Below are 25,817 nucleotides of genomic sequence, written 5' to 3'. Positions count from 1 at the left end.
CTAGGTGGCTGCCAGCTAATTCCTTAACCTCTTGGAACCTCAACTTCTTCATCTGTACCATATTCTCATGCTGGATGTGAGGGGCAAAAAAGATCTTGGAGAGAGTGTGGGAATATTTGGGAATTACGGTGGGTTTTGCTCACCAGCTTCCAAACCACCCACCACATGCTGAGGGCTTGGGTGCCAGGCACTGGGCTTTGCAGGCCACGTCCGACATGATCCCGTCCCTCCTGGAACAAGGAGGTTGATATTATTAGCTCCATTTCCTCGGGGACGAATTCAGAGCTCCAAAAGGTTAAAAGCTGCGCTGGGAGCTGGAGGCAGCAACGCCTCGAGCGGCCCAGGCTTCCCGGCACCCATGTGCACTTCCATCCACCAGGCATATCACCTCCGGACAGGACCCACCGACCTGGGTGGGCCTCATTATAAACAAACAGCATTCCGAGCCTCATTTTGGATGTAACATTTGTTATTTTATTGGAAAAAGCTGGTATTCACATATTTATAATTTTTATTCAACAGCTGGATAATCTGTGAGACACCAAAGAAAACAATGCACCCATGAGTTACAGAGTCCGAAATGGTCAGGTCTGTCCACTCCCCCAGCACAGGTCCCACGCCACCAAGAGCCTGGCCCTCAGAGAATTCAAATAAAAACAAAGACAGCCAACCACCTCACAAGGACCACGTTAACGGCCGCACAGTCAAGAAGAGCAGAGATCTGAACAGTCAGAGAGCAACGTCCGTGACCATTTCACTGGTCCTTCTGCCGTGTTCGGTTTTGCCCCCTGCCCTCCGAGCCTTTTCTCCACACGCGTTCGATCACTCATGGTCTGCTTTGGATGTTTTTTCCCGGGGCTCCAAAGACAGGCTTTTCTTCTGAAAAGATTTTCTTTCTGTTCCTTTTTGGTTTGCTATCCGAGTTTTAAAACAGAAGTTAGAAACCGGGAACTGCACGCAGGCCTCCTCGGGAAGACGGCGCAGGATCTGTGCTCGGCAGACGGGAAGGGTTAGACCTAGGGCCTGCAGTCGCCTCCAGCTGCCAGTGCCAGTCTCCTCTCCGCATCTCAATCACAAAGGGAGACGGGCTGTGCCAAGGACCCCAGGAACTGGGTGAGGCCCCCAGAGCTGGATTTGGGCTTCCACGAGATTTCTATACAATTCACCACATTCCTGAACCTCTTTGCAAAGCAGGGGGAGAGAGGAGCCGATCCTGTGATCGTTAATCTTACTTAGAGTAGGTATGTACATGTAATAGCGTCCAGGCGACCTGGGTTTACGGTGATATAGAAACAAACATTCTTCATTCGTGTTGATTAGAAAACAAAATGGAAAGGCCCGTTTCCCGTGCCCGTGGCCGGAAGGGAGTGCACATGCGTGTTGTGCTTGGACACACAGGTTCACCGTCACCCACGGAGAAGAATCTCAGGTGGGTCTGTACCTGGGTCAGATGACGTCTTGTGGGGAAAAAACAACAACAAAAAAAACCCTGGATTTGGTGGGGGCCTGTGCAGGCTGCTTTCTCAAGCAAACAGCCCGGGTCCCTCCGCCCTTCCTGGGCAGACAACAGGTGGGGGGGGGGAGCTGGTCCTGCTGCAGTGGCCCCTGGGGGAGCGTCCCCAGAGGATGCTGCGGTCATTAAAGAAAAGGTCCCTAAAATGTCATAACATGCAATTTCCTTCGCAGGAGCTGCGGTGCACCTGAAAGGAGCCAGGGCGCTGCGTGGGGGGGGGGGGGGAGCCGGGGCGGCCGAGCTCCTGGAGCCGGCGGAGCGAGCGAGGAGCCACCGGGGCTTCTCTGTTCTGCACCCGGCACCTCGGTTCTCCAGGAACCCTGTGGTCGCCCCACCGCTTGGTCCTGATTCACAGGCAGAGACCCCGCGGGCCAGACCTCGGTTTCCACGTGAGCCGCCAGCAGGGGCAGGGAAGCACCTGTGCCGAGACCTGGACGGGGTTCCCGAGCCACCGCCTGGTCGGTGCACACCTTGGGCAAACCGAAGATCGTTCAGGGCCTCAGTTTCCTCATTGTGCAGTGGGGGTGATAAACTGCTCACCTTTCCATCCCTGGCACCTGGCACAGGGCCTGGCACCTGGAGTGGGTGATGTGTGTGGAGGATTCCAGAAGGCCACGGAGGGGCCGGTGGAAGTCCCCAGGAGGTGCCCAGCGACTGCCGCAGAGCGATGGGTGCACAGGGGTCAAATCAATGCTCCTAAGCGACCTCGGGGCAGGCCTGGCACTCGGCCGGCCCGCAGCAGAGGTTGGTGAAAGCAGGAGAGACCAGCAGGCGCACACACGGGGAGATTTCCCTCCCTCCTTTCCACTCAGAAACCTAACAGACCTGGGACATGGAAAGACCTGGAAAGAACCTAAAAGACGAGCCTGCGTCCCCAAAGTCTCGGCGTGAAACCACAACCCCAAATGCACGGGTGAGCCCTCAGCTCCGAGACCACGGAAATTACTCCCTTTATCGTCCGAGGACCCCCGGCTGGCTTGTCTGAGCTTCGTTTCTGTCCCCGGAGCCCCATCTGGGGCCACTGAGGCTCGAGGCTCGTGAGAGTAACAGCTCCCGTTGGCTCCCGCTTCCCCTGAAAGGAGCCGCTGGAGAGAAAAATGAACCCGGAGACATAAAAACCCTAATGATGTAAAGATGGCACACAGGTCAAGGGGAACGAAGGAACCCTGGACTTTGGGGCCGACACCACGTCCAAGCTGCGATCTGTGGCTGTGACTCCTTGTGTTACTCATTTAAACAATTCCCAGCGAAGGCTGCCAGGCCCGGGGCAGCCCGGGGCGGGGCTGCCCCACAGTGACCACTGCCCCACGGCGCCATTTCCTGCCCCCGGTGGCCGCCTGACCGCGTGGGGACAGCGGCAGCCGGTGGCAGGCGGCAGGGGCTCCGCGCACGCCTAGTGCATCTCGGAGTTCACCTTGTCCTGGAAGATGTACAGGTTGTTGGTGGCCGCGATGGCGATGATGTTCTCGGCCGGGTGCCAGGCCGTGTGCAGGATCTTCTTGGTGAAGTCCAAGCTGTCCACGCTGATGTCGTCCCGCCGGCGCTTGCCGCCCACGCACACGCGCCGCGGCTTGAGCACGGCCCGGGGCTTGCTGCTCTCCCTGGAGGCCTCCAGCGTCACGTCGCGCTTGGTGTTGCGGTCGAACATGCGGAAGAAGTTGTTGTAGGCACCGGTCATGATGACGCTGGGGAGAGAGGCGTCAGGCAGGGGGCGCGGGAAGGGACACCTGCCCCTTGTCAGGACAGGAACCCCGGGTGCAGAAGGGAGCCCACGGGGGGGGGGGGGGCCAGGTCCGCCTCCAGGACACCTGCCCTTGTCCCTCCTCCCATCTCAGCTGCCATCGCCACACAGACTCCCCAGCGGGGAGCTAAGGCCCCTTCAGTGAGGGGCTCTGCACCTTCGGCTCAGCCCCAAACATCCTCGCAGGACCCCGAGCTTCCCCCTCTGGGCCAGGAGCCAGAGCCCAGGCGGTCAGGAGACAAGGCCACATGGGATGGGGGCCGGGGGAGCAAAGGGATCCACACCGCGATGCGGGGCTACACCGCGGGGCTGACCGCCCAGGCCGGCCCTTCCCCGCAGGCCCCGGCCCCTCTGCTCCCTGAGCAGCTGAGTGAAGAGACGACGCCCGTGGACACAGCTGCTGCGCAGATGTTCACACACCTGCCCCCCCCTCGGGAGAAAGTCCTGCCTGTCCCCCCACCGTTCCCACCATGAGAACAAGCGGGCGCTCCCCTCTCCTTTCTCGCCAGTAAGTCAGCCCTGGGAGCTCTGGTCCTTCGCAGGACAAACGTTCACTCGGCCGGGGGCCTGGCTCGTCTGGGCCAGGAATTCCCTCCTGGTTCCCGCCCAGCATGGCTCTGGGGCTCCACTGCCCGGCCTGTGGGTGCCTGGAGGTGGTCACACCGATGAGGCTGGGCTTGGCCAGAGCCCCCCGCCCGCAGTGTGTGCGTTTGGGGTCACCTCCCTTGGCACCCAAACCGCTTTCTCTGACCTCGTGTTCAGAGGCAGGTGGGTAGGTGTTGGGGGCAAACCCTCCATAAACTGGCTCTTCCCTGGGCATTCCAGGGTGTCCAGGAGGACCCAGGAGGGCTCGCTGGGCAGCCAGCCCTGTGCTGGGGCAGGAGAGGTGCACGGAGGGGCCTCTCTGGTGCTATCTGGGGAGCGGTGAGGGTGGCCCAGGCTGGGGGGGGGGGTAGTCAATCGATTCCGCCTTCTTCAGAGATCTGTCATCTCCGGAGACCGAGGGAGGTGGGCAGGTGGGGGGAGGTGGGCGGAGAATTCTGATGTATTTTCTGGCTCTGTTCTTTTCTGTTCTAAAATCCTGTCTCTAAAAAACCTTAATCCGTGTGAATAGAACGGTTTGCTGTTGAGACAATTAAATGACATGTGTGGAGGCACAAGGCGGCAGGTGGGGGTGCTCGTAGGCGTGAGGAGCCCGCCTCCCGCCAGCCTGAAAACGCCTCTTCTCTCCGGAGGGGCCAGCTCACCCTGGGGGAGGCCGGCTGGCTCTACTGTCCCTCAGTCGCGACCCGGGAGACCTCACTGCACTGTGATCCCCAGTGTGGTAGCAGGGGGTCGGCTGAGCCCCAGATCGAGAGGAGGTCTGGTGACTTAGTCACTGAGGCGTGAGGGCCGCTGGCTGCCCCTCAGCATCCAGGCACCTGGCCATCTTAGCCAAGAGGAGGCCACCCGGTGTGTGGCCCTCGGCCAGGTCATCACCAGGAGTGCCCTTGACCTTAACTGGGGGCTCAGAAGGGAGACCAGGTTGGAAGGATGGCGTGGCAACCAGGTCCCCGCCCCAGAGCTGTTCGGAGGAAAGACAGGCCCCAGCATTCAGCCTGCTGAGAGCCCACTCGGACCTGGACCATCTGTCCTGGTGGCCTCTGTGGCCCAGCCTTTGTAAGGCCACGCTAGGGGACAGAGCTGGGGGCAGGTGAAGCTGGCGCTGCAGCCAAGGCTGGGGGAGCCAGAGAGGCCACACTGCCCCCTGGCCCAAGGTGTCCCAAGGTGTCCCAGGGTGTCCCAAGGCTAGGGAGTGGGGAAACAGGGGCTCAGGGCTGACCCTGGCAATAACGAGTGGACTCTCAGGGGCGAGTGTGGCCTGTTCATTGGCACACTGATCCCCATGCAGCCATGTAGCCCGGGAGGTGACAGGGATCAGCCTCCCCTGCGGGTAGGAGAAGGGCATGCAAAGGGCTGTGGGAGCATGAGGTGTGTGTGTGTGAAAGAGAAAGAGAGAGAGAGACTGGCGCTAGCTCGAACTCTGACCTCCCGACCCAGGGCAGTACCCCCCAGGCCTGTCTTCCCCAGACAAGGCACCCGGAGCTCCAGGCGCTGTGCGAGGCCGGGTCCCACCTGCAGGTCCTGAGGGAGTTAAGCACAGTGGTCGGCGCCCACCAGCCAGATGCCTGTGGGCTGAGCTCTCTCGGGGGGCTCCTGCCTTCCCTCCCTCCTCCCTGCTCCTGATCCCCATGGTGCTGGCCCTGGGACACTGGGGCGAGGCGAAAGCAAGAGAAGGTGGGTCCTCTCCTTTCCCCAGGGAGAGCTGGGGACCCTCCCCTCCCTCATCTGACCTCTCCCTGTGGCCTCCACCCCAGCCCGGGTGGCCCTATCAGGCGGCTGCTCCCCAGAGCCTGGGAAGCAGGGGGACTACTTGGGGTCATCACCCCCAGAAGCAAGGGGGAGATGTCTGCAGTAGGAGAGGGTGCGGCTGGGTGTAAGGAGCAGGGAAGAGCAGAGGGGAGAATGGACACAAAGATGTCCTCAAGAACACGGCATGAGCCCTGGGTAGCCCTGCCCGGAACTGCTGGGAACAAGCTCAGGCTTGTCCGACTCCTGCAGCCGGAGACGAGGGTTGGCACACGCCTTTCTCCCAGGCAGGGCAGATCAAGGAGAGCTTCCGAGAGGAGGCGGCACTTGAGGTGGGTAAGGAGGCTCTGTGGGTAACGGGGCGGGTACGAGACCAACACACCTGTGTGTGCAAATCATCGGACCATCCGCTGCCACTATGGACCCGGGGGCTTGCCAGGAGCTTCACACGCAAGGTCTCAACCTACAGCAGTCCTGGAGGTCAGGGTCCATTAGAACCACTTTCCAGAAGAGCAGACCCAGGAGGCTCAGGGGCTTACACACGGCTGGAGAATGGTGGCATGCGGACCAGAAATCAAGGGCGTCTGACCCAAAGCTTTCCTCTAGGCCAGGCTGCCCACCGGAGCCTTGCTGGAGGTGGGTAAGGGGCCGCCGTGGGTTTAGCAGACATCCGGCAGCTCTGGGTGGCCGTCTGTACACTGTAAGCGTCCCATTAACGCTGAGCCTGTGGGATTCAGCCAGCCTGGTCTGCAGGGGTTGGGCCTGGAGGGCAGCACCCGCCCCCCCTCAGCCTCTGAGCTCCTGGAGGGCAGAGACCAGGGTTTATTGTTTCGAGATCCCTGTCCACAGGGCATGCCGGGTCAGGGGAGTGCCAGGACAAGTAAAGAAGGTGGCACATGCCTATGCCTTCTAGAACGTCCATAGCCATTGACTGGACACTCCTGGGGCCCCTGGTGAAGGACTCCGAAAGGAATAAACCACAGTCCCATCTCCAGAGCACCCCAACCAGTGGGGGAGGCAAACAGGGCCAAGGAGAAAATGTGATAAATACCAAGACATAAAGGAAAACCCAGAAGGCTCGGGGGGGGGGGGGGGGGGCAAGGGGGAGATGACCCTGAGGCCTTCCTGGAGGAGGTGCCCGTGAGTTAAGTCAGAAATGTGAGGTGACAGGAGTGAGCCAGGCGTGCGCAGGGTCCCAGGGCAGAAGCAGAGCGGGTTATGGAGGGGGAAGCAGTAATGGGGGGGTGGGGACCACCAGGGCTGGGGTGGCTGAAGTGTAAAGGGCAAGGCAGGAAGCGGGGGGCACCCGCCAGCAGGGTGGAGCTGGGCGGCTCCTGTTCCAGGGAGCAAGGCCTCGCCTGCTCGCGTGCGCCCCCTGGTGGCGATGTGAAGGAAGGGCAGGCAGTGGTCACAACCCGTGGAAACCACCCCCCCACAGTTGGATTTACCTTCTGCCAGCGTTAAGAACAGAACCCCCACCCCGCTGGCAGTGTTTACCAGGGATCCCCCGATGTGTCAGGGCCTACCGCTTGGGGTGCCTGAGGAGCCTGTCCACACTGTGGGTGTCTGGGGCCAGCATGGGTGCAGGCACCTGGAGGGAGTGCCAGGTGTCCCCTCAGCCCAGTCTCAGGCTGGCGCCTCCATCCTGGCTTTGTAAGTGTCCTTAAGCGGACCCCCTGTGACCACCAGGCTGGTCCCTCTGAGAGCACAGCCCTGCTCGGAGACTCCCCCAGGCCAGGTGGCCCCAAGATGTCAGCAAGGCCGAGGAGCCCCTCCTTCATGAGCATATGGCTTGACCCCACTTGGGGCCCGACTGCTTCCAGGTGGCCCCACCCCCATCCTATCCTGTGGTTTCTGGCCCCTGGCCCCAGACCGGCCTCCCCTTATGGTCCCAGCGTGCCTGAGACCACAGCCACATAGACAGGCTTATACTCAGAGCTCTCACACCACATGGGAAAGCCCAGCCTGCTCCTGGCCACACGTGTGACCGATGGGCTCCCTGTGGATGGACACACAGCCCTGGTGACAGCTGGGTCAGGGCTGCCGGCTCTCACCGCACCCCTGGACTGCAGAGGAGGGGTGACACCATCTGGCTCTGACTGAAAAATTCTGCTACACTGGCCAGTGTGGCTTTATCCTGTACTGTCCTGTCACCTGGACCCCTGGGCTGGGCCTTCCCTGTCCATGCCCCTCCTGGGCTGAGCCAGGCGAGGGGAAAATAGGAACTCACACCAAGCTCAGGGCAGCTTCCCAGGTGGGCAGGGCCGTGAGAGGCGCTGGACCTGGGGACCCTGCCGGCCCCAGAGGGTGCAGGAGCTGGGATGTGCCCCCCCAGCTGCAGTGGGCCTGGAGTGGGGCCCTCCAGAGGCAGCTGCAGCGTCCACGGCAGGAGGAAGGGTAGGCAGACTTTGGTGACCAAAGCTCTCCGCCCCACGGATGCACCGGCACCAGGAACACCCCTCACCCTGACAACCGGGGGATGGACCCAAAATTGAAGAAGTATGTTTCCACCATCACTCAGGAGGACGTGGGCTCACGATGGGTGTACCTGATGGGTGTAGCTACAGAAGGTGAAGTGCTGTTTCCTGCCCTTGAACTGAGAGCTGAGAGTCCTGCCTGTTACGAGAAGGGGCGGCCCCTTTCTGACACCTGGATTCATGGAGATTTATCAACAGCGAATCCCCATGAGGCATCTGCCCAGGTCACGGGCCCCCTGGCCCAGGTCTGAGGTTACCTGTCGCTCCCGTTCCAGGCGCATTCGAACTTGTCGAAGATGCAGTCGTTCTCGTACAAGGAACAGAGCTTGCTGCGAAGGTAATCGTGCACCTGGCGCGAGAAGGGCACCGGGTGAGTCCAGGGGGCACCTGCCAGTCCTACACACCCCCCGCCCCCTCGGGGAGAGTCTCACTGAACAGTGAGGGGCTGTGCCCTCTGGGTCTGGTGGCATCCTGAGTCAGCCCTGCTCACCAGGAAGGGCCCACAGCCTGGCACATGGCCAACCCCCAAGCTGTGGCCAGAGAGGGGACAGTCACAGTGACAGAAGGGACCAAATCCTGGCTCTACCCCACTTGGGGCCCCACTGCTTCCAGCTGTGTGATCCTGGACAAGTGGCTTCACCTCTCTGAGCCTTGCTTCCTTCATCCTTAAAGGGGTAAGGGTGCAATTCTCAGGGGCTGTTCTGGGCCTGGTGTAGGCCGCGCCTCTGAGGATAACAGTCACATGCCCACGGTGGTGCCCATCATGGAGAAAAGGGGCAGGCGAACCACCCTGCTCCAAGCACCATCCTAGCAAATGCCTCCTGCTGCTCCCCCAGCCCCAGTCTGTCTCCACAGGCAGCCAGGGGGGTCCCTGTGAAACGAAACTGGATCATGTCACACTTCTGCTGAAAACCCTCCACTCCCCAGTCTCCCTGGGCTCTACGCCATCACCGGGAAGGGCAAAGCTTGCCGTCTTAATGGCAGAACCGCAGGCACTGACTCCTGGGGAGGGATGCCATCCTCTGCACCTTAATCATTTGCACCCTCAAGCTGAGCCCAGCCTGATGGTCATCTTGCTGCCCTGGGCCCCAGCCCGCAAGCCAGTCACAGCCCTGCCTCAGGGCAGGAGCCGGCAGGCAGAGGACACCCAGCTCCCCACGAGGCCGGCTGGGCAGGTCCTCCTCCTGTGTCCGAGCTATACCTGCTTGATTTCCCGAGCCTCAGCGTCTTCAACTACAAAATGGGTGCATGAAAGCCCCCCATGAGCAGGAAAGCCCCTCCATGGGAGTTCTCAGTACAGGGAAGGGTGGCTGGGGGCCTGCCACCAGCAGAGGGGCTCCAAGGTTGTCCAACCCACAGCCCACCTGGTAGGTCTCGATGGGCCTCGCCTCCATGTTCAGGTCCCAGACCTTGACCGTGAGATAATCCCGAGTGAGCATGTACCGGCCACTGTGACTGAACTTCACGTCGGACACAGAGGAGATGATTTCTGAGAAGAAGGAGCGGTTACTGGGGTCCTCAGGTTCCTCAAAGACTGCAGAGACAAAAAAAAAATAAAAAATGCCATCACTGGCTGCTCCTGCCCACAGCCTCAGAATGACACGTGGCTCCGTTTCCACCCCGTGTGCTTGCTGTGCGGTCATTCAGTCATTCATCAAACCTGTAACAAATACCTGTCAGGCATCAGCCCTCCTGCAAAGAGGGAAGAACCAGCGACGTTCACTGAGCAGTGACTGAGCCAGAGTCCGTGCTGAGCCCTTTCTCCGCATTACTGCATCTGATTAATCCCCAATTAAAGTAGCATTTTTATTCCCACTTTATAGCCAAGGAAATCAAGGCACAGATGGCTGAAAACCTTGCCGGAGGTCTTGGCGCTGGGGGAAAGGGCGGAGTCGCATTCTGAGCGGAGCTGCACCGCTACCGCCTCCTGGTGGTGACGCTGAGCGCCAGGACCACGAGGTGTCCCGAGATCTTCCAAAGTGCTGGACCACGTCCGTCCCGGTGGGTCACCTTCTGCCTCTCAAACCTCTGAATTCTGACTGGTCACCTCACAAGGTCATGTTTTGTGCCCCAGTAATAATAATAATTACACTGGTGTCTATTTCTGCAGTTATGAACATCTGTAATTTTCCTTTGATTAGCCAGAAGGGATCAATGGCATGTCCCTTTCCCCTCAGATGCCTGGAGTAAAGAAAAACACCATTTCTTACTTTAATCAAACGAACAGGGGTATAGATCTAATATTTGGAAGGAAGCGGGCAGAGAGTTTGAGAGAAGAGGGACCCCAAACTCTCAGCAGGGCCCCAGGCGGCCCCAGCGGGCCCCAGGTACGCTCGGGAAGGAACGGCTCTGGGCTGAGCTCACAGGGCTGCCGCTGGGGGTCGGAACGGAGGTGTTATAAACACAGAAAGCGGGGTGTGTCTCTTGCACCCCAGCTGTGAGGGGGTCTCTGGAACCCCCGCGCCCTCCTCGGTGGTTTTCTCTGGCCAGCCCCCACGTAAAGCACTCGGGCCGGTCCCGCTTACTTCCCCCCACACCCTTGCGGGGTGAGGCGGCCGAAGGGGACCAAGTCGCAGCAGGGGCTGTACCCACGCTGGATGTCACAGGGCCACCAGCTGCGTCTCCTGCCAGCTTCAAGGCTCAGGAAACCACGAAGGTGAAGGGTCAGTGGGAAGGTGTAATCCACGGTCGGAAACACGCCCCAAACGGGCCCTGTAACTTCAGTTCCAGCTGAACTTGGTGCCTGCGACGGGCTTTTAAATACAAGGGGTCAGAACTGCCAAAGGTTAATGGGAAGGGATTTTAACAAGCCTGAAAAGAATTATACTAAAAGTTTTCATTTTTCTTTTTAAACATTTCTATGACATTTCTCATACAATTTTTTTTTTTTATCGCGGGACAGCAGAGCCTGCTAAGTCTGTTCCGCATTAGCCCCGGCCCACCCCTCCCCACCTCAGCACCACTTCGTCTCCCAGGGCATCAGTAAGAGATACGGGGGTCTCCCCTCTAATTGATGGAACCACTAAGGACATTTCACGGTAATTATTGCTGCCAAGAGTTTAAAAGAACCATCAGAGCCCCTATCGCTTGTGATGGGCTCAGTTCTACTTCTCTCCCTGCCCCGATTACTTTGAAGTTGGAGGGCCCTGAATCAGCAGAAATCGCCTTCCTATTTTTTTTTAAATATTTTTTTCATTGATTTCAGATTGAGGAAGGGAGAGGGCATTGATCGGCTGCCTCCTGCACGCCCCCTACTGGGGATCGAGCCCAAAATCCGGGCATGTGCCCGATGGGAAATCGAACGGTGACCTCCTGGATCCTAGGTCGATTCTCAACCGCTGAGCCACACCAGCTGCGCTTGATCCCGTTGCTCTTTAGCGATGTTGCATAATTAAGGCTCTCTTGGCCCTCGCTGGTCCCCTGATGCCCTTTGGGTGTCTCGCGGTGTCACTATTGTCACACAGGGGACGGGTGAGAAGCACACACCCCTAATAGCCACAGTGAAGTGAAGGGGTCTGGGGGACCCTGCCCAGGCTCCGAAGCACCTGTGTATCTACAGAAGCAAAGGCAAAGCCCAAGGCCGGTGCTATTGCCCCTCTCCAGCCCACGCACAACTGGCCGGCGTCCCTCTGCCTAAAACCCTGCATGGCTCCCAGCACCCACAGGATCAAGGTTCAAGCTCCATGTGGCTGACAAGCTCCTTCACAACCAGGTCCCCCGGGCTTACTGCTCCAGCCTCACATAAACACAGCCAACCTCTGGCAGCCATGCTCAACCTCTTCCCAGCCAGGGCCCCAGAAACTCCAACGGGAGGCAAGCAAGGCCCTTGGGGTACCGCGATAGACACCTCGCTCTCAGGGTCACCTTAAATGAATGCCGCCTGCAATGACCCCTCGCCCTGCCGCGTGCCAGGCAGCAGAGCAGCTCTGTGTGACCCCTGGCAAGCCCTCTAACCTCTCTGAGCACCAGTTCCCTCACCTGGCGAACAGCGCAACACGGCCTCCGGAGGTGACACCTGGAAGCCCCCGCCCTGTGCGGGACTGGGATCAGCTGCTTAATAAAACTGCGTAACTATTTTTATTTTTTTTTCATATGTTTTCTCTCCCTGAAATTTCCTTTCCCATTTTCAGCCGAGTCTTTCCTACCAACTCCTATACATCCTTCTGAACCTCAAGTGCCCAGCTCTCTGTGCATCTTGTCCAGATGCCCCAAAGAAATCAAACGCTCTCCCCTGTTGACCACATAGCCCCAGGGTGCCCTCTTGTATGGCACCAGCAGGGGCGCATGGTCACCTCCAGGGGCTGTGAGCTTTGGGACAGGAGTCCCTCTGTCATCAGTCATAGTGGCATCCACGTAGCCTGGAGCCGGGCTCAGGGCCCCAGCGCTGCTCACAGGGCAGATAGAACCTCCGGGTGCTGCCTGCGGACGCCCCTTCTCTGTGCCTTTCCTGGCATGTTTCATCCCCACAGTCATTTTTTTTTTTTTATTAAAAATGCCTCTTCGATGGGCCCACTGTGAGCACAGAGGTTCTCCTGAGATGGAAACGGGGAGTCCGGAGGCAGAAGAGATGGGGCGACACAGGCGGAGGTTCAGGTGCTGAACTTTGAGGATGGAGGAGGCCCGGCGGCCTCTAGAAGCTTCCAGAAGCAACACAGCCCTGACAACACCTGGATTTTGGACGGCTGAGCTCCAGTTGTAAAAGAAGGTGTCTGTGTTGTTTTAAGACACCAAGTATGTGGCACTGTTACAACCGCCCCAGGAGGCGAGGCCGCCCAGGAAGCCGCCGTCGAGGGGGCGCTCGGAGGACTGAGCCGTGAGCTCCGCACGCCCCCGGAGAGCAGCGAGCGCTCAACACGCCTCAGCCGGCTCTGCCGCACCTGCGGGGCCGCGCACGGGGCCACCGGGGCGGCGGCCGTCACCACCTCCTATTCTAGGAAGCCTCCCCGCTCGGGCACAGCCCTTCCTCCTGGCAGACGCCAAGCTGTTAGGAGCAGAAATAGCTGTCTATTTCGAGGACCCATGTACAGCCGTTCCCATGGTTACGCTGTCATCACGACCAGCAGACAAAAGAGCGATTTCGCTGCTCCGGAGAAAGACGGGACGTTGTGGGCGCTCGGCAGCCACCCGGCCCCCAGCTCAGCCCTGCCGGGGCCTGGGGAGGCCGCTGCTCTGTCCCGGGCCTCGGGTTCCTCACCCGACCCGGCAGACACGGACCCACTGAGGCCCGGGCGCCCTTCCCTCCGGACCCGGCTCACCTGCTGGAGAGTGACCCCCGGCAAAGCTGCCGGCTCCCCGCCTCCGCCGGCCCACCCTGGGGAGCACCCTGGGGAGCACCCTGTCCTCTCCCCTGAACCTGCAGGGGCCCCTCCCGCTCCCCTGGCCCTCGCTGACCCCTCTGCCCTCTCTTCTCAGACCCGCGTCTCATGACCACACACCTTGCCCTCGACCCTCCGCTGGTCGCGCGGCCTTTAGAAGAGCCCGGGGGGCGGGCACTTACGTTTGGAGTGCTTGTCGCACAGGGCGGCCGCCCGCATGTCGCAGAGGCGCAGGGAGCCCTTGCTGCTGCTGTAGACGAAGAGGTTGCAGTGGTGCGGGTGGAACTCGGAGGCGGTGATCACCTCTGTGAGGTCCTCCATGTTGGCCGGCTTGATGTCCACGATGTCTGGCTGGTCAAGGAAGGCGCCTGGCTGCTCGGCCTCCCCGGCTCCGACACCCTCGGCCTGCCCACCCCTCCGAGCCGCCCCTCCGGTCCCCAGGCTCCTGACCAGACACCCGCCTCAGAGAGTCCCCAAGCTGCAGACCCCTGTGTCATACTGACCACTGGCTGCCCCTTCCGGGTGCCTGTCCATTGTCCCCAGAAGGCTGGACTTGCCACCTCCCTCCTGACCTGTGCCCTCTCCCCAGCAGTGCCCATCAGCTGCCCAGCCCAAGGGCAGGGCTCCTCCTGAGGCCCCCCCTCCACCCAGTTCCCCATCAGGAAGCAGGCAGAAGGCCGGAGCACTGACAAAGAGCCTACTGCGTGCTGTGCGCTCCTGGTGGGCAGTTTCCACCCTCCCCTCACCCTGTGGATGGCACCTGGGCTGAGGGTGCCGCACCCGTTGGCTCCCCTCTGCCCACACCAGCAGCCTCTCCTCTGCTTTCTGGGTTTCGGGCCCTGGCCTGTGCCTTCCATCCCCCACTCGCAACCACGAGGAATGAGCCTGCGGTGTCGCGGTGGCCACGGAGAGACCCAGGACCTGGGCTGCAGGGAATGCTGGGGAGCCGCTCCGTCCCCTCTGCTGGGTGGGTGAGGTGGGGTGAAGGGGCCTGTACCTGCTGCCCTGACAAAGGGAAGCCCTGGAGCCTGAGCGCGGGGCAGCCAGCAGGGAGGTTGGCGCACAGAGATCCGACTCCTGGAGCAGGCCGCACCTGAAGCCATGCCCCCTGCGCCGCCAAATACGGGAGCCGTGAAATCCATTTTCTGCTTAGGAACAAGGATTTTGTTGCCTGCAGAGGAAGTATCCCTGACAGACACCGAAGCACAGAGAGGGTAAGCAGCTTGTCCAGGGTGGCCCAGCAGCACGTGGTGAGGCTGGATGGCTGTCCACTCCCTGTTGCTACAGCAAATCATAACCCCGGTGCGGTGTTCAAGGCTCGGCATACACCAGCCTCTTTACCAGCTTTTCTGGCTTCAGATGCTACTAGTCGGACGGCCCTACAGGCACTTTCCCACCTGACAGTGACGCCCTTGATCTCTGGTCTTCCCGGCCCTGCCCGGGGCTCTGCCCAGCCGGTTCCACGTAAGAGAGGCCCCCCCTCCGCACGTGCACATGCCCAGGGGTCAGAGTCTGCAGCCTGAGCCCGGCGTGGCCGGCTCCTGCTGTGACCCAGGACGAGTTCCCCGCTTCTCAGTGCTTCTGCATCTGTAAAATGGGCTAATAGCTCTAACCTCGGCTTCACTGTGAAGATGAGAAGAGGCAGGGCCCCTGGCGCACTGCCGGGCGCATCTCAGAGCCCAGAGCCCGTCGTCGCCGGTATGACATTCACGGCCCGGAAACCCTGGGACCCAGCTCCTGTCAGCCCCTCCTCCTCCCACCCCAGGCCGCTTTCTCCCCAGTAGAAAGGGGCGTTTCTGTAAACACGAGAGTTTATAAAATATCAGAAAAGACGCTGAATCTGCGATCAGAGGCGCCGAGGAGGGGTCTGTGCTCACGTTAAATCCTGCTCCCCCGAAGCACAGTGCTAACCAGAAACCTAGAATCACAGGAGCTGCATCGCCGGTGCCTGAACGGTTTCCCTGGAAACTGCGGTTCTCTGCACGATACGGAGCAGAGATTAAATCGCGAAAAATGAGCTGAAGGCTGAATGAGAGCGAGCCAAGATGTCTGTGGCGCTCGTTCCATCTGCACCAGCCCTGCCCCCCGACAGCCCAGCGCCCAGGTTCTCACAGCCCGGGCGGCGGGGGGCCCCTCCTGCCAGGGACTCCGCCCTGGCGGGTGTGGCTCTGTGGTTAGGTCAGCCTGAGCACCAAAGGGTCAGGGGTTCGATTCCTGGTCAAGGGCACGTATCTGGGTTTCAGGCTCGATCCCCAGCAGGGGGCATGCGTGGGAGGCAACGAATCCATGTGTCTCTCTCACATCAATGTTCCCCCTCCCTCTTTCTCTCTCTCCCCCCTCCCTTCCACTCTCTCTAAAAAATCAAGGGGAAAAATACCCTCCAGTGAGGATTAACAAGGGGGGGGGGCTCTGGGTGCAGTGGGTGCCAGGGAAAGGCAGGTGTGACACACAGAGCCTTCGCTTCCACATGACCCTGGAGGAGGGAGACAAAACCATGTCACGGTCAATGTGTGTCCCTGAATCCCTAGATCCGGAGCCACGCCTGGCAGCCCTGGGGCCGCACAGCACCCTTCAGGACCTGGCCACCTATCCGGGCAGCTCCGGGACCCCTGGCTCAGCCGCCGAGGACCTGCCTGCCTGCTGCCCAGTTCCTCCGGGTGTGAGAGGAACTGGTAACTGAGTGGGGCTGTCCCTGTGGAGCCCCCTCGGTCATATCACAAAGCAGAGGCCTGAAGATGCCTCCCGACAAGGGACGTAGTGAGAAGGAGCCTCTGTCGGTAACACAATTATATCCCCAACTGACACTGCAAACACCCCTCCCAGACTCACATCTGCGGGGCCACGTGCCTGGGAGCTCTGAGGCACACGGTCCAACGCTGACCGTGAGCAGCAGCTTTGACTTCGGCTGTGACTGATGCTGGGGCGAAAGTCAGGGGTCTGGCCCAGGCATCCGGTCGTTGCTCCCTCTGAGATGTTCAGTGACACATGCAAAAGCCGTTTCCATCCTGCAAGCCTGTCTCCCCCACTTGAAAAATGAGGGGTCGGGCGTGACCCCAGAGTGCCCTTTCCTTTCCAGGATTCGCCCCCAGGGGGCCTCTCCTTGGTTCAGGACCAGCTGCAAGCACCCACCTGCAGCCGGGCCCACCTGCGGATCGTGCTCTGCAAGGTTCACGGCAGGACCCACCTCCCTGGGGAAGCAGCGTAATTACACTGCCTTGCGAGCCCCTCCCCTGGCAAAGCTGGATGAATTATTCATGCTCTACTTTCCCATCTAATTACTCCAACCGTCTTTTGTGAAACTTCCAATCGCACTTTGGCAGCCAGGAGTGATTTTCCCTGCGAGAGAAGTTTGGCAGCCAGAGGAGCGGTCACGCAGGGGTGAAAACGGGAGAAGGCAAAGTCACTCCAGCCCCACACCCTCCACTGAGCACAAGGTATCTCTCTCTAGCACAGTGGGCCGAGTGGTGCCCCCCAAAGGACATGCCCACCTCCTAGAGACTGTGAACGCAGCTTTATTCAGAAAATGACCTTGTTGATATAACCATGTTAAGGACCCCAAGATGAGATCATCCTGGATTCGGGTGGGCGCTGAGTCCAATGACAAGAGTCCTTACAAGAGACACCCAGAGGATAAGACACATGACAGCCCAGGCAGAGACTGGGGTGACGCAGCCACAAGGGATGCCTGGGCCACCAGGAGCTGGAGGAGGCGGGGAGGACCCTCCCCGGAGCCCCCAGAGGGAGCACAGCCCCGCCTGTACCTTCATCTCAAACTTCTGGCCTCGAGGCCTGGGAGGGAACAATTTTCTGTTGTTTTAAGCCCCTAGTTTGTAGAAATTTCTTGTGGGGACCACGGGAAACTCCACCCCCAGGTTGCCTCCCAGGAGCTGGGGATAATGCCATGGGCACAATGCCAGTGCCACGGACATCTCTCTCTTCACCCATCCAGGCCGCCTCTTTCACTTGAACTGTCTTAGCAGCCAAGCCCGCGTCCAACAGCCTCCGTCGGGGGCTCCTCGCCTGCAGACCCCTGCCTCTGGCCGTCCTCCCAGCCTCGGCCCCAGTGACCTCCCTGGGCGCCCAGTGCCCTGCTCGGTGGCCTCCTCGCTGTCCACAGAGAACTCCAACACCTTGCTGGGCCTAAAAGACCCCTCATGATCGCCTGACCACGGCTCGGGCCACACCTTGCAATGCTCGGAAACGGGGGTTTGTGCTACCTCAGAAAGAAGTCTGTGACTCCTGCCAAGGACACAGGAAGGGAAGGAGCGGAACCCAGGCAGGGCTCCTGCCGAGTCATCAGGTTCGCAGAGATTTTTATAGAAACTCCTTCGCCTTCTACCGCCAAGGGCATCACCTGATGCCCCGAAGCCGGCTGCAGTCACACCAGCCCTGCGCACCGTCGGGGCCCTTCGTCCCGGAGCTGCGTGGGTCCCGCGTGGAGGGCCCGTGAAACGTCAGAGGGGAGGTCACTGGGCTCCCAGTGGCCCTGCTCCACTGAGCGGAACCTCTGTGAGCCTCGGTCCCCCTCACCTGCACCGGGCACAGGTACAAACGGCCATCACTCATCCACTGGGCAAATTTCTACCGACCACGAAACTGTCGAGCACGTGAACCGAGTAAACGTGGCTGGTTCGTTCTGCGAGGAGCTCAAGTGAGGCCTGAGTGGGGAGCAGCCCATAAACTCCGGGAAGCACACAAACAGTAACCGGCGTCGAGAGGGGCTTCAGTGGTGATGCAAGAAATGGCTCTGCAGACACCACAACTATCCAAGCGAGGGGACGCGTCAAAGCCCCGGAGCTGGTGAGGGCAGTGCCCCTGCAGAAAGGGACCCGTCTTACCCCGGGAAGGACGGGCCCGGGCACACGGAGGTGGCAGAGCAGAGAGTCCGGCTCCCTGGCTTCCAGCCCGTGCTCCTCCCTCTCCCCTCTGACTGGGAGCAGCTGCATCTCCTCAGGACACGCAGCTCCCGATGGGGTCAGCACCCCCAAGGGCACGACTGCTGGGCCTGCTGGACGGTGCACCCCGAGAGCGGGCGGGGCTCAGGGATGAGAAGGACGTGGCCTTGGGCTCCATCGCTGTGACTGAGCGAAGCCGGCTTTACCCAGATGTCTCGGCAGGAACACGCTCTCAGGAAGGGAGCGGCTGTTACCACGGTGACGGCCGCGGAGGCCCGAGGACGGATGCAGCGCTGCCGAGGGCCACGAGGGGCCTCCCACACAGGCCGCCAGGGACGCCGGGTGCGCAGGTGCCCTGGCAGGCCTCCCACGCACAGAGGCGGCCTCGCTGGGGCACAGCCAGCAAGGCGGCTTTTCTCCCGGCAAATTCTCTGCAGAAGATGACCCGGCTACAAGCACGAGCTGGAAGCTCTCAGGCCAAACCACGTCGGGCTGTACGGGAGGGATCCTGGCCGCCCGTGCCTGCCTGTCAGCTTCCCCAGGCGGCCGTAGCAAAACGCCACAGCTGGTGGCTCTCACAGTTCCGGACACTGGAAGTCCAAGAGCAAGGAGTCAACAGAGTTGGGTCCTTAGAGGCCTCTCTCCTTGGCCTGCACGCGGCCACCTTCTTGCTGTGTCTCCACGTGGTCTCTCCTCTGTGTGCGCATACCTGGTGTCCGTGTCCAAATCTCCTCGCATTTTTAAAAAAATGTTATGTTCTTATTGATTTTTAGAGAGGAAGGGAGAGGGAGAGAGAGATACAAACATCTATGAGAAGCAGCATCGATCGGCCGCCTCCTGCACACGCCCTCCTGGGGATCGAGCCCACAACCCGGGCATGTGCCCTGACTGGGAACTGAACTGGTGACCTCTTGGATCCTAGGTCGATGCTCAACCACTGAGCCACGCTGGCCGGGCTAAATCTCCTCTTCTTAGGAGGACTCCAGTCATCCTGGCTTAGAGCCCATACCAATGACCTCATTTACTTTAATCACCTCTCAGGCCTTGGCTTATTGCCTCCCTGCAGTCACATTCTGATGTCCTGGGGGTAAGGACTTCAACATACAGCTTTTGGGGGTCACAATTCAGCCCACGACGGCCTCCTTCCCTTCTCCACCCAGGACCTCGACAGTGACAGTGCGATCTGCTCAGAGAAGAGCCCAGGTTGCTGGGGGCAGGCGGGCCCACGGGAGAGGGCCCTTTCTGCATAACTGCTCACTGCACAAGCCCCCCGACACCCGTGCATGTTTTCTCCGCGTGGTGAACCAGTCTGTACACTCCGACCAGGTTCTATGGCTCCTAAATGCTCAGGCAGGAAAGAAAGCATTGGGTTCTGAGTCACAAAGAGCAGGACCTGGCAGTCCGACCCCGCCATACAAAGCTGTGTGACTTACAGGAACCTCCTCAGCCTCTCTGTGCCTTGCTTTGCTCGTCTGCAGGATGGGTTGGTCTACCGGCTTTGCAGGGCTGTAATAAGGATTTAACGAGATGACACATGTCCAAGGCCCTAGCACATGGTTAGTACTTTCAGCAATAATTTAGTTAAGTCAGAATCAGAGCCTTTTTCTTCCTCCAAAGGAACAGAAAGTGAAGCGCGCTGCGGAAGCTGCAGTGTCGTCACCGTGGGGCTTGTGCGGAGCTGTATGCCCAGGGGTTCCTAAGGGCTGGGGGAGGCCTGAGGCGGAGCAGAGCGGACACGCTCCCAAATGGCTGCCTTCTGCGGGCTCTGAGAAGGGGCAAAGCAGCCCCATCCCGACTTCCCGGGCTCCTAGCCCAGTAGCAAAGCCATCAGCCCGATTGACACTCCAGGAGGGACACTCAGGGTGCACACGGTGGGATTTTAACAAGGCCCGGAGCTGGGCTGGAGACCTGGGGAGGGGCCGCTGAGGCAAAGGCAATAAGCCGAGGCCTGAGTGAGCAGCGTTACCTGGCGGAGGGCCGGTGCCGGCGTGTTGCACGGACATGACAGGGAGGGGGAGGCTGAGGCGCTGAGAGGCAGGCGGCCGGAGCACTGGGGGGGGGGGGGGGGGGGCAGGGCTGCAGCCTGGGATCGATGGGTTTAATCAGGAGCGTTAGGGGCCTGTTGGGAAGGGATGGGAAGCGCCAGAGAACGGCGCGTCCCCACCATTAGAGGAAACGTCAGAAACCCAGCTGCGGGGCCGTGCACCCAGCCACCTGTTACAGAACGGCCCCGGTCTGCCCGGTAATGGTGTGAAAAGCGCCTGCTTCCCCTCGGGATCTAAAACAAAAGCCAGAAACATCATCCCGGCAACAGGGCTGGGTGGGCAGCCTGAGTGACCAGCGCGAGGAGGGGCTGGGGCCAAGCGCACCCACTTCTCGGAGCTCATCTCGGGAGTGGGAAGGACGACTGCACCACCTTCCCGAGGGCCCAGCCGACTCCCAGGCTCTGCCGCGGCCCAGCCGGGCCCTCGGGCACGCTAGTTACCTCACCTTTCTGCGGCTCGGTTTCCTCCCGTAAAGGGGGGTGTTAATAAGGCCTACTCCTCAGTGTCGCCGAGATGAAATCGGTTAGTAAGTTGCAGGTGCTTAGAACGCCGTCTGGCGCAGTCGGTCCTCGGTGAGAGGCGCGGGTGGTGCGGGAGGGGGTGAGGGTGCCCGCCCCGCAGGGCCCTGCCGCTCCCAGCGGCGTCAGCACCGTGGGCAGCACTGTCTCCCCCTCAGTCTCGCTCGGCTGCCGCGGAAGTTCTGGGGCCTTCCTGAGGCCCCAGAGCAGCAGGTTCAAGGTTCAATCACAGGTTTTCTGAGCGGAAAACTGCTTTTGAGGATTCAGACTTGGGCATTTCTGAGCAGATGGACCTGTCTCCTTCTCTGCACAGTGGTTCTGTGGGGGCATGAAGCGAGACAGGCCGGACGGGGCCAGTGTGGGTCGTGGGTCTGCTTGCCGGCAGCCCACCCCCAGCCCCAGCACCGGAGGCAAACCCACTGAACGGATGGGACAGAGAGGGTCAGAAAGGCTGAGTGACTGGCAGGTCGCTCGTGAGTGAGCAACAGAAGCAGCTTGGACCCCGGGCTCTAGGTTTTCCGGGCAGTGGAGAGCCTGGCAGCTGCAGGGGCCTTGGCCGGTCCCCTCCATTGTCCCCTGCTTGCGGGACAAGCCCGGGCCTCAGGCCGCTGTGTGCTGGAGAGCTTGGGAGCCTCTGCCCCACCACCCAGCCTCACTCAGGACCTGCCCCTCAGTGGGAATCAGACATTGTTCCAGGCTGAGGGCCGGTGTAATGCCAGCCTCCACCGTGAGAAACCCCTCGGGGGAAGAAAGCTCAGTCTCAGCTTTACAGCCCTCCCTTAATAAAAATAAAGCAGAGGCCCCTTGGCTGAGGCCGCCTGCGCATCTTTACCTCGAAGATGCATCGAACTCGAGAAAATCACCCAGTGCTGCCCAACGGTCTCAAAATGTTGGTATTAAAGCATGTGAGGGGTGGTTTAAAGAGATGTGAAGACGGCACTGGGCCAAAAAAACAGAAGATGCAGGAATTTTGAGAGCCAGCCTTAAATAGCCCAGGGGGCTGTTGTTTAAGACGGAAAATAATGCCGGCCGCCTGCTGGGGCCTGAATAGTCCCGGGCCCTTTTTGTGACCGATTTCATTCCTTACAAATGTCCTTGCCTTAAGGAATTTGGCCCAGTTTACACCCGTGTAAACTGACAGCCCAGGAGGTTAAGCGATGAACCTGAGCCCCGGTGCTCCAGACCCCAGCACCCAGGCTGCGCCTCTGCAGTGTCTGGGAGCCGAGCGCCCTGGAGCCCAGACTTAAAGGGAGGTGTCTACATCCCTAGGCCGGGTGGAAACCGTGAGCCTCATCGCTCCATCTTCAACCCTCACAAGCACCTACTATGTGCTGGGCCCTGCACTGTGTGAGGACACAGAGACGGCACAGACTGGGTTCCTAATGCCAAGGGTTTCACCAGAAAATGGGAGAGGCGGTCATATTAACAGACGAGGAGAGCCCAGTGTGGCAGGGAAGGGGGCCAGGCTGGGCCCAGAGGGGCTCTGACCAGCCAGGGAGGGGCACAGAGTGGGCATGGCACAGGCGACCGAGCAAAGGGGGCAAACAGGAGCCAGCCCGGCTATGAGAGGGAGACGGATGGTCAGAGAAGGACCAGCAGGAGGCAGAGCAGTGGCCCCGCCCTGGGACATGAAGGGAAGCCCAGTGGCCTGAGGTGTGGGCAAGCCTGCTGCCCAGGCCCCGGGGGAGGTGGGGGGCCAGTCCCCAAGAGCCGCAGGACACGGGGGAGAGGCTGAGAGGTTTAAGCAGGGGGCTGACGTGGTCACAGAGGGTCCGGTGAGCCACTCTCAGGGCTCCGCGGTGGGCCGGCGGGCTGGGCAAGGTGGGATTCAGGCAACGGCCAGGCAGGAATGGTGTGGCCGGAGCTGAGCCTCTGACGGGGCTGGAGAGGACATGACTCCAGAGCCATCGGGGGAGAACGGCAGGCCCTGGCACTTCTCTTCATTCTGCGGGCGACGGAGAGGGAGGATGGGGGGCCCCTAACAGGAAGCCTTGGGGCAGGGTAAGGCACTGCTAGCTTTGCTCCTGTCAAACGCTCAAACCAATGCCCACTTTCTCCCCTGTTAAACAAAATTTCCTTTCTCTTTAAAACCTTTGCTAAAAATTAATTCTGCTTAGGTGGAAAGTGTTACTGTTTGGACACAAGGAGACGGTAATGCAGCAGAAAATTCCCAGAGGCCTCGAGGACTGAACCGCAGCCTTGGGACAAGTCAAGGCACCGGAGAGCCAGAGTTAGAGGCACGGGGCCCCCAGGTCCCAAGTCCCCCGGGAGGTACCTGTTCACAGGGTGTCTCAAATTCGGAGCAGCTCCCCAGCTCGGCGCCGGTCACAGCTTTCTGGCCTCCCCCCCCCGGAAATGAAACACCTTTCCTCATCACTCGGCTGCTATCTGACCCACCACCGATCGCACCTCAACCCACAGTCCTGACACCTTCCCTGCCAGCAGAGGCTGGGCTCCATGGGGTGGTGCCAGGCCCCCTGTGTCCTCTCACTGGCAGACAAGCAGCAGCAGCAGGCCACGTGGAGGCCACTTGCCGGTGATTCCCTGATGAACCGATCTGATCAGGGGAGCTCTGCGCGGTCACCACAGGCCCTGGAGACTCCCCCAATCCCTCCGTCGGCCTCGCTGGCACTCAGGTCTACAGCAAGGGCTGGGGGAGCCCCACTCCGCACCCTGCAGCAGAGTAACACACTCGCTCCCGCTCCTCCATCTCCAAGGGCCGGCGCTTTTACATCTGGTCAACTAACAATTCATTTTCACAAAATCAGAGGCTCCACACAGGCAGGGTCTGCAGCCAGGGAAGCCCCCCGGTTCCCAGGGAGACCCCCAGTCCACTCATGCTCCCTTCCTGTCACTAGCCCTCACCTCGGCTGACTTAGCTCCAGAGTCAAACATTATTTCCACTCCCTTGCGTACACCATCCACCCCATGTCCTGGCAAAACCGCTGCCCTGGCTCTCTCCCCCGGCCACGCCTGCAGCCTCGGCCAACCACGGCCAGAGGCAAAGGCGCGCCACCAGGCTTGCGGGTCCGCTCGCTCGCACGCCACTGATCACCTGCTGGCCTGCTGGACCTTTAACTGGTTTATTACGTCAGTGGGTTATGGTCCGTCGGCTCCAGGAGGGAGGGGCCTTGGTCTAACTCAAGCGCCGGAACAGCGTCTCCTTGACATACACCTGGGTGGTGGTCTTCAAAGAGCAGCCTGGTGTCAGAGCTGGAAACGCAGGCTCGGGGCTGGAGGTGTGACGCTTGCTAGGAGTGGGCTCTGAGCGAGTTCACGTGGGCTCCCTGTGACTCAGTTTCCTCATCTGCGAAGGGTCATGATTGTATCTGCCTCGGGGTTGTTGTGGGGATGGAATGAGTTCATGTTAACATGTGTTAATGCTGGACAAGAGCCTCACTGTAATGATGATGATGATGATGACCAGTCTTCAAAAGAGTGACAGCTTAGGCCCGGCCGGGCGTGGCTCAGCGGCTGAGCATCAACCTAGGATCCAGGAGATCAGGGTTCGATTCCCGGTCAGGGCACATGCCCGGGTTGCAGGCTCGATCAATGACTCTCTCATCATTGGTGTTTCTCTCTCTCTCTCCCTCTGCTGCCCTCTCTCTGAAATCAATAAAGATATATTAAAAAAATTTAAAAAATAAAGAGTGACAGCCTAGCACCTACCAGCTCTGTCCACTGCAGCCCTGCTGGGCCAAGCCTCAGTCCTGCCCCAGGCCCATGCTCATGTCCATTCCTCACCAGTGAGTGGGCACTGAAGTGAATCCTACTGCCCCTATTGCCCCAGACACGGGGCCACCAAACAGGGCCCCCCAACTCCATCCGGCTGGGCTCCTGACACCCCAATTGTCACTCTAAGCCCTGGGTGGGACCTCAGGGGGAGGGTCCAGAGGAGCCTTTGGTGGACGGCCTCAGGTGGGGCAGCCATCCTTCCTCCAGGAGGGCTGGCCCCAGGACCTTATATTCTCCTCCGTCCCTGGTGAGGTCCTAGGTTGATGGGGGTGACGGCCACCCTGGAGGAGGCGAGGGGCCAAAGGTAACCCTCACAGCGTGGTTTTAAAGTGCTCATAATTAACTCAGCAAGGCCTCACGTCTGGGCTTCATTCACACACTGGACACACCGAAGATGAAGGAAGCAGAAGCCCCCAAAGCGGCCCGCTCACAAGCAAGCCAACCCCGACCCCCCGCCAGAAGCCGCCGTGGGGGACGCTGACGGAGCTGCGGCCAGAAGGATACTGAAGCTCCTGTCGGTGATGGCCAGGTGCCAGAGGTTGATGCGCAGGTCGTCCGCAGACATGTACGTCTCACAGTCGCTGTTGACGGAAATGGAGTTGATATGGTAGGTGTGGCCATTGGCAAAGACCCTCCGAGGGCTTACCTCCACCATCAGGTCCATGGGCTTCAGCACAGGCACCTACAGAGCAGGGGGTAGGTCAGAGCAGGGCCATTGCAGGGGGCAGGCCACCGGCCAGGCGGCCACAGCAGGGCCACATGATCGGAACCAGGGGCTGGAGTCCCCCAGCGGGCATCCGTCCCGCATGTGTCAGAAACAAGCAGCGCCAGTGGCCAATGCCCATCACCGCCAGCCTGCGGGAAAGCCCACCTCCCTTGCCTGGCCTCCTGGGATTGGTTCTGAGCCACTATGGGACTTTGAATAAGTGACTGAACCCCTCTGCACCCCAATTTCCTCATCTCTAAAATGGAATGAGAAGATGCCAGGGCAGAATCTGCTGACTCTCCACCAAACATCTGCATCCCCTCCACCAGGGCTGGAAGACGGCGTGGCTGCCCGGACAAGGACTACACTTCCCAGTGGCCCTGACAGCTGGCGTGGCCACGTGGCTGGTTCTGACCAATGGGGCATGAGCACAGTGATGCCTGGCACAAGGGCCCGGGTGGTAAAGAGGTGGGGGTGCCTTCTCTACCCTCTTTCCCCTGCCACTGAAGGAAGGGGAGGACCC

The 25,817-nt window shown here is 60.3% G+C and overlaps 2 protein-coding genes across 3 annotated transcripts in view; one reads left to right on the top strand and one right to left on the bottom strand.

Annotated features, from left to right (window-relative positions):
• Positions 1-25,817, top strand: part of STK32B (serine/threonine kinase 32B) — a 616,411-nt gene that overhangs the window by 532,812 nt on the left and 57,782 nt on the right. The gene's annotated exons all lie outside the window — the stretch shown is intronic.
• PPP2R2C (protein phosphatase 2 regulatory subunit Bgamma) overlaps positions 456-25,817 on the bottom strand; it is a 69,753-nt gene continuing 44,391 nt past the window's right edge. For both annotated transcript variants that reach the window (XM_081149275.1, XM_081149276.1), the window contains exons 5-9: positions 25,093-25,270; positions 13,578-13,742; positions 9,445-9,614; positions 8,338-8,429; positions 456-3,198 (exon numbers count right to left, since the gene is read on the bottom strand). In XM_081149275.1, coding sequence (XP_081005401.1) covers positions 2,907-3,198; positions 8,338-8,429; positions 9,445-9,614; positions 13,578-13,742; positions 25,093-25,270 — 897 coding nt within the window. In that variant the 3' untranslated portion in view covers positions 456-2,906. The remainder of the gene's footprint in view (positions 3,199-8,337; positions 8,430-9,444; positions 9,615-13,577; positions 13,743-25,092; positions 25,271-25,817) is intronic.

The sequence above is a fragment of the Miniopterus schreibersii genome, assembly GCF_964146895.1.
Source record: "Miniopterus schreibersii genome assembly, chromosome: 1".
Classification (NCBI taxonomy): Eukaryota; Metazoa; Chordata; class Mammalia; order Chiroptera; family Miniopteridae; genus Miniopterus; species Miniopterus schreibersii.
The sequence above is the reverse complement of the archived record's forward strand: the minus strand, read 5'-3'. Positions and strand labels throughout refer to the sequence as shown.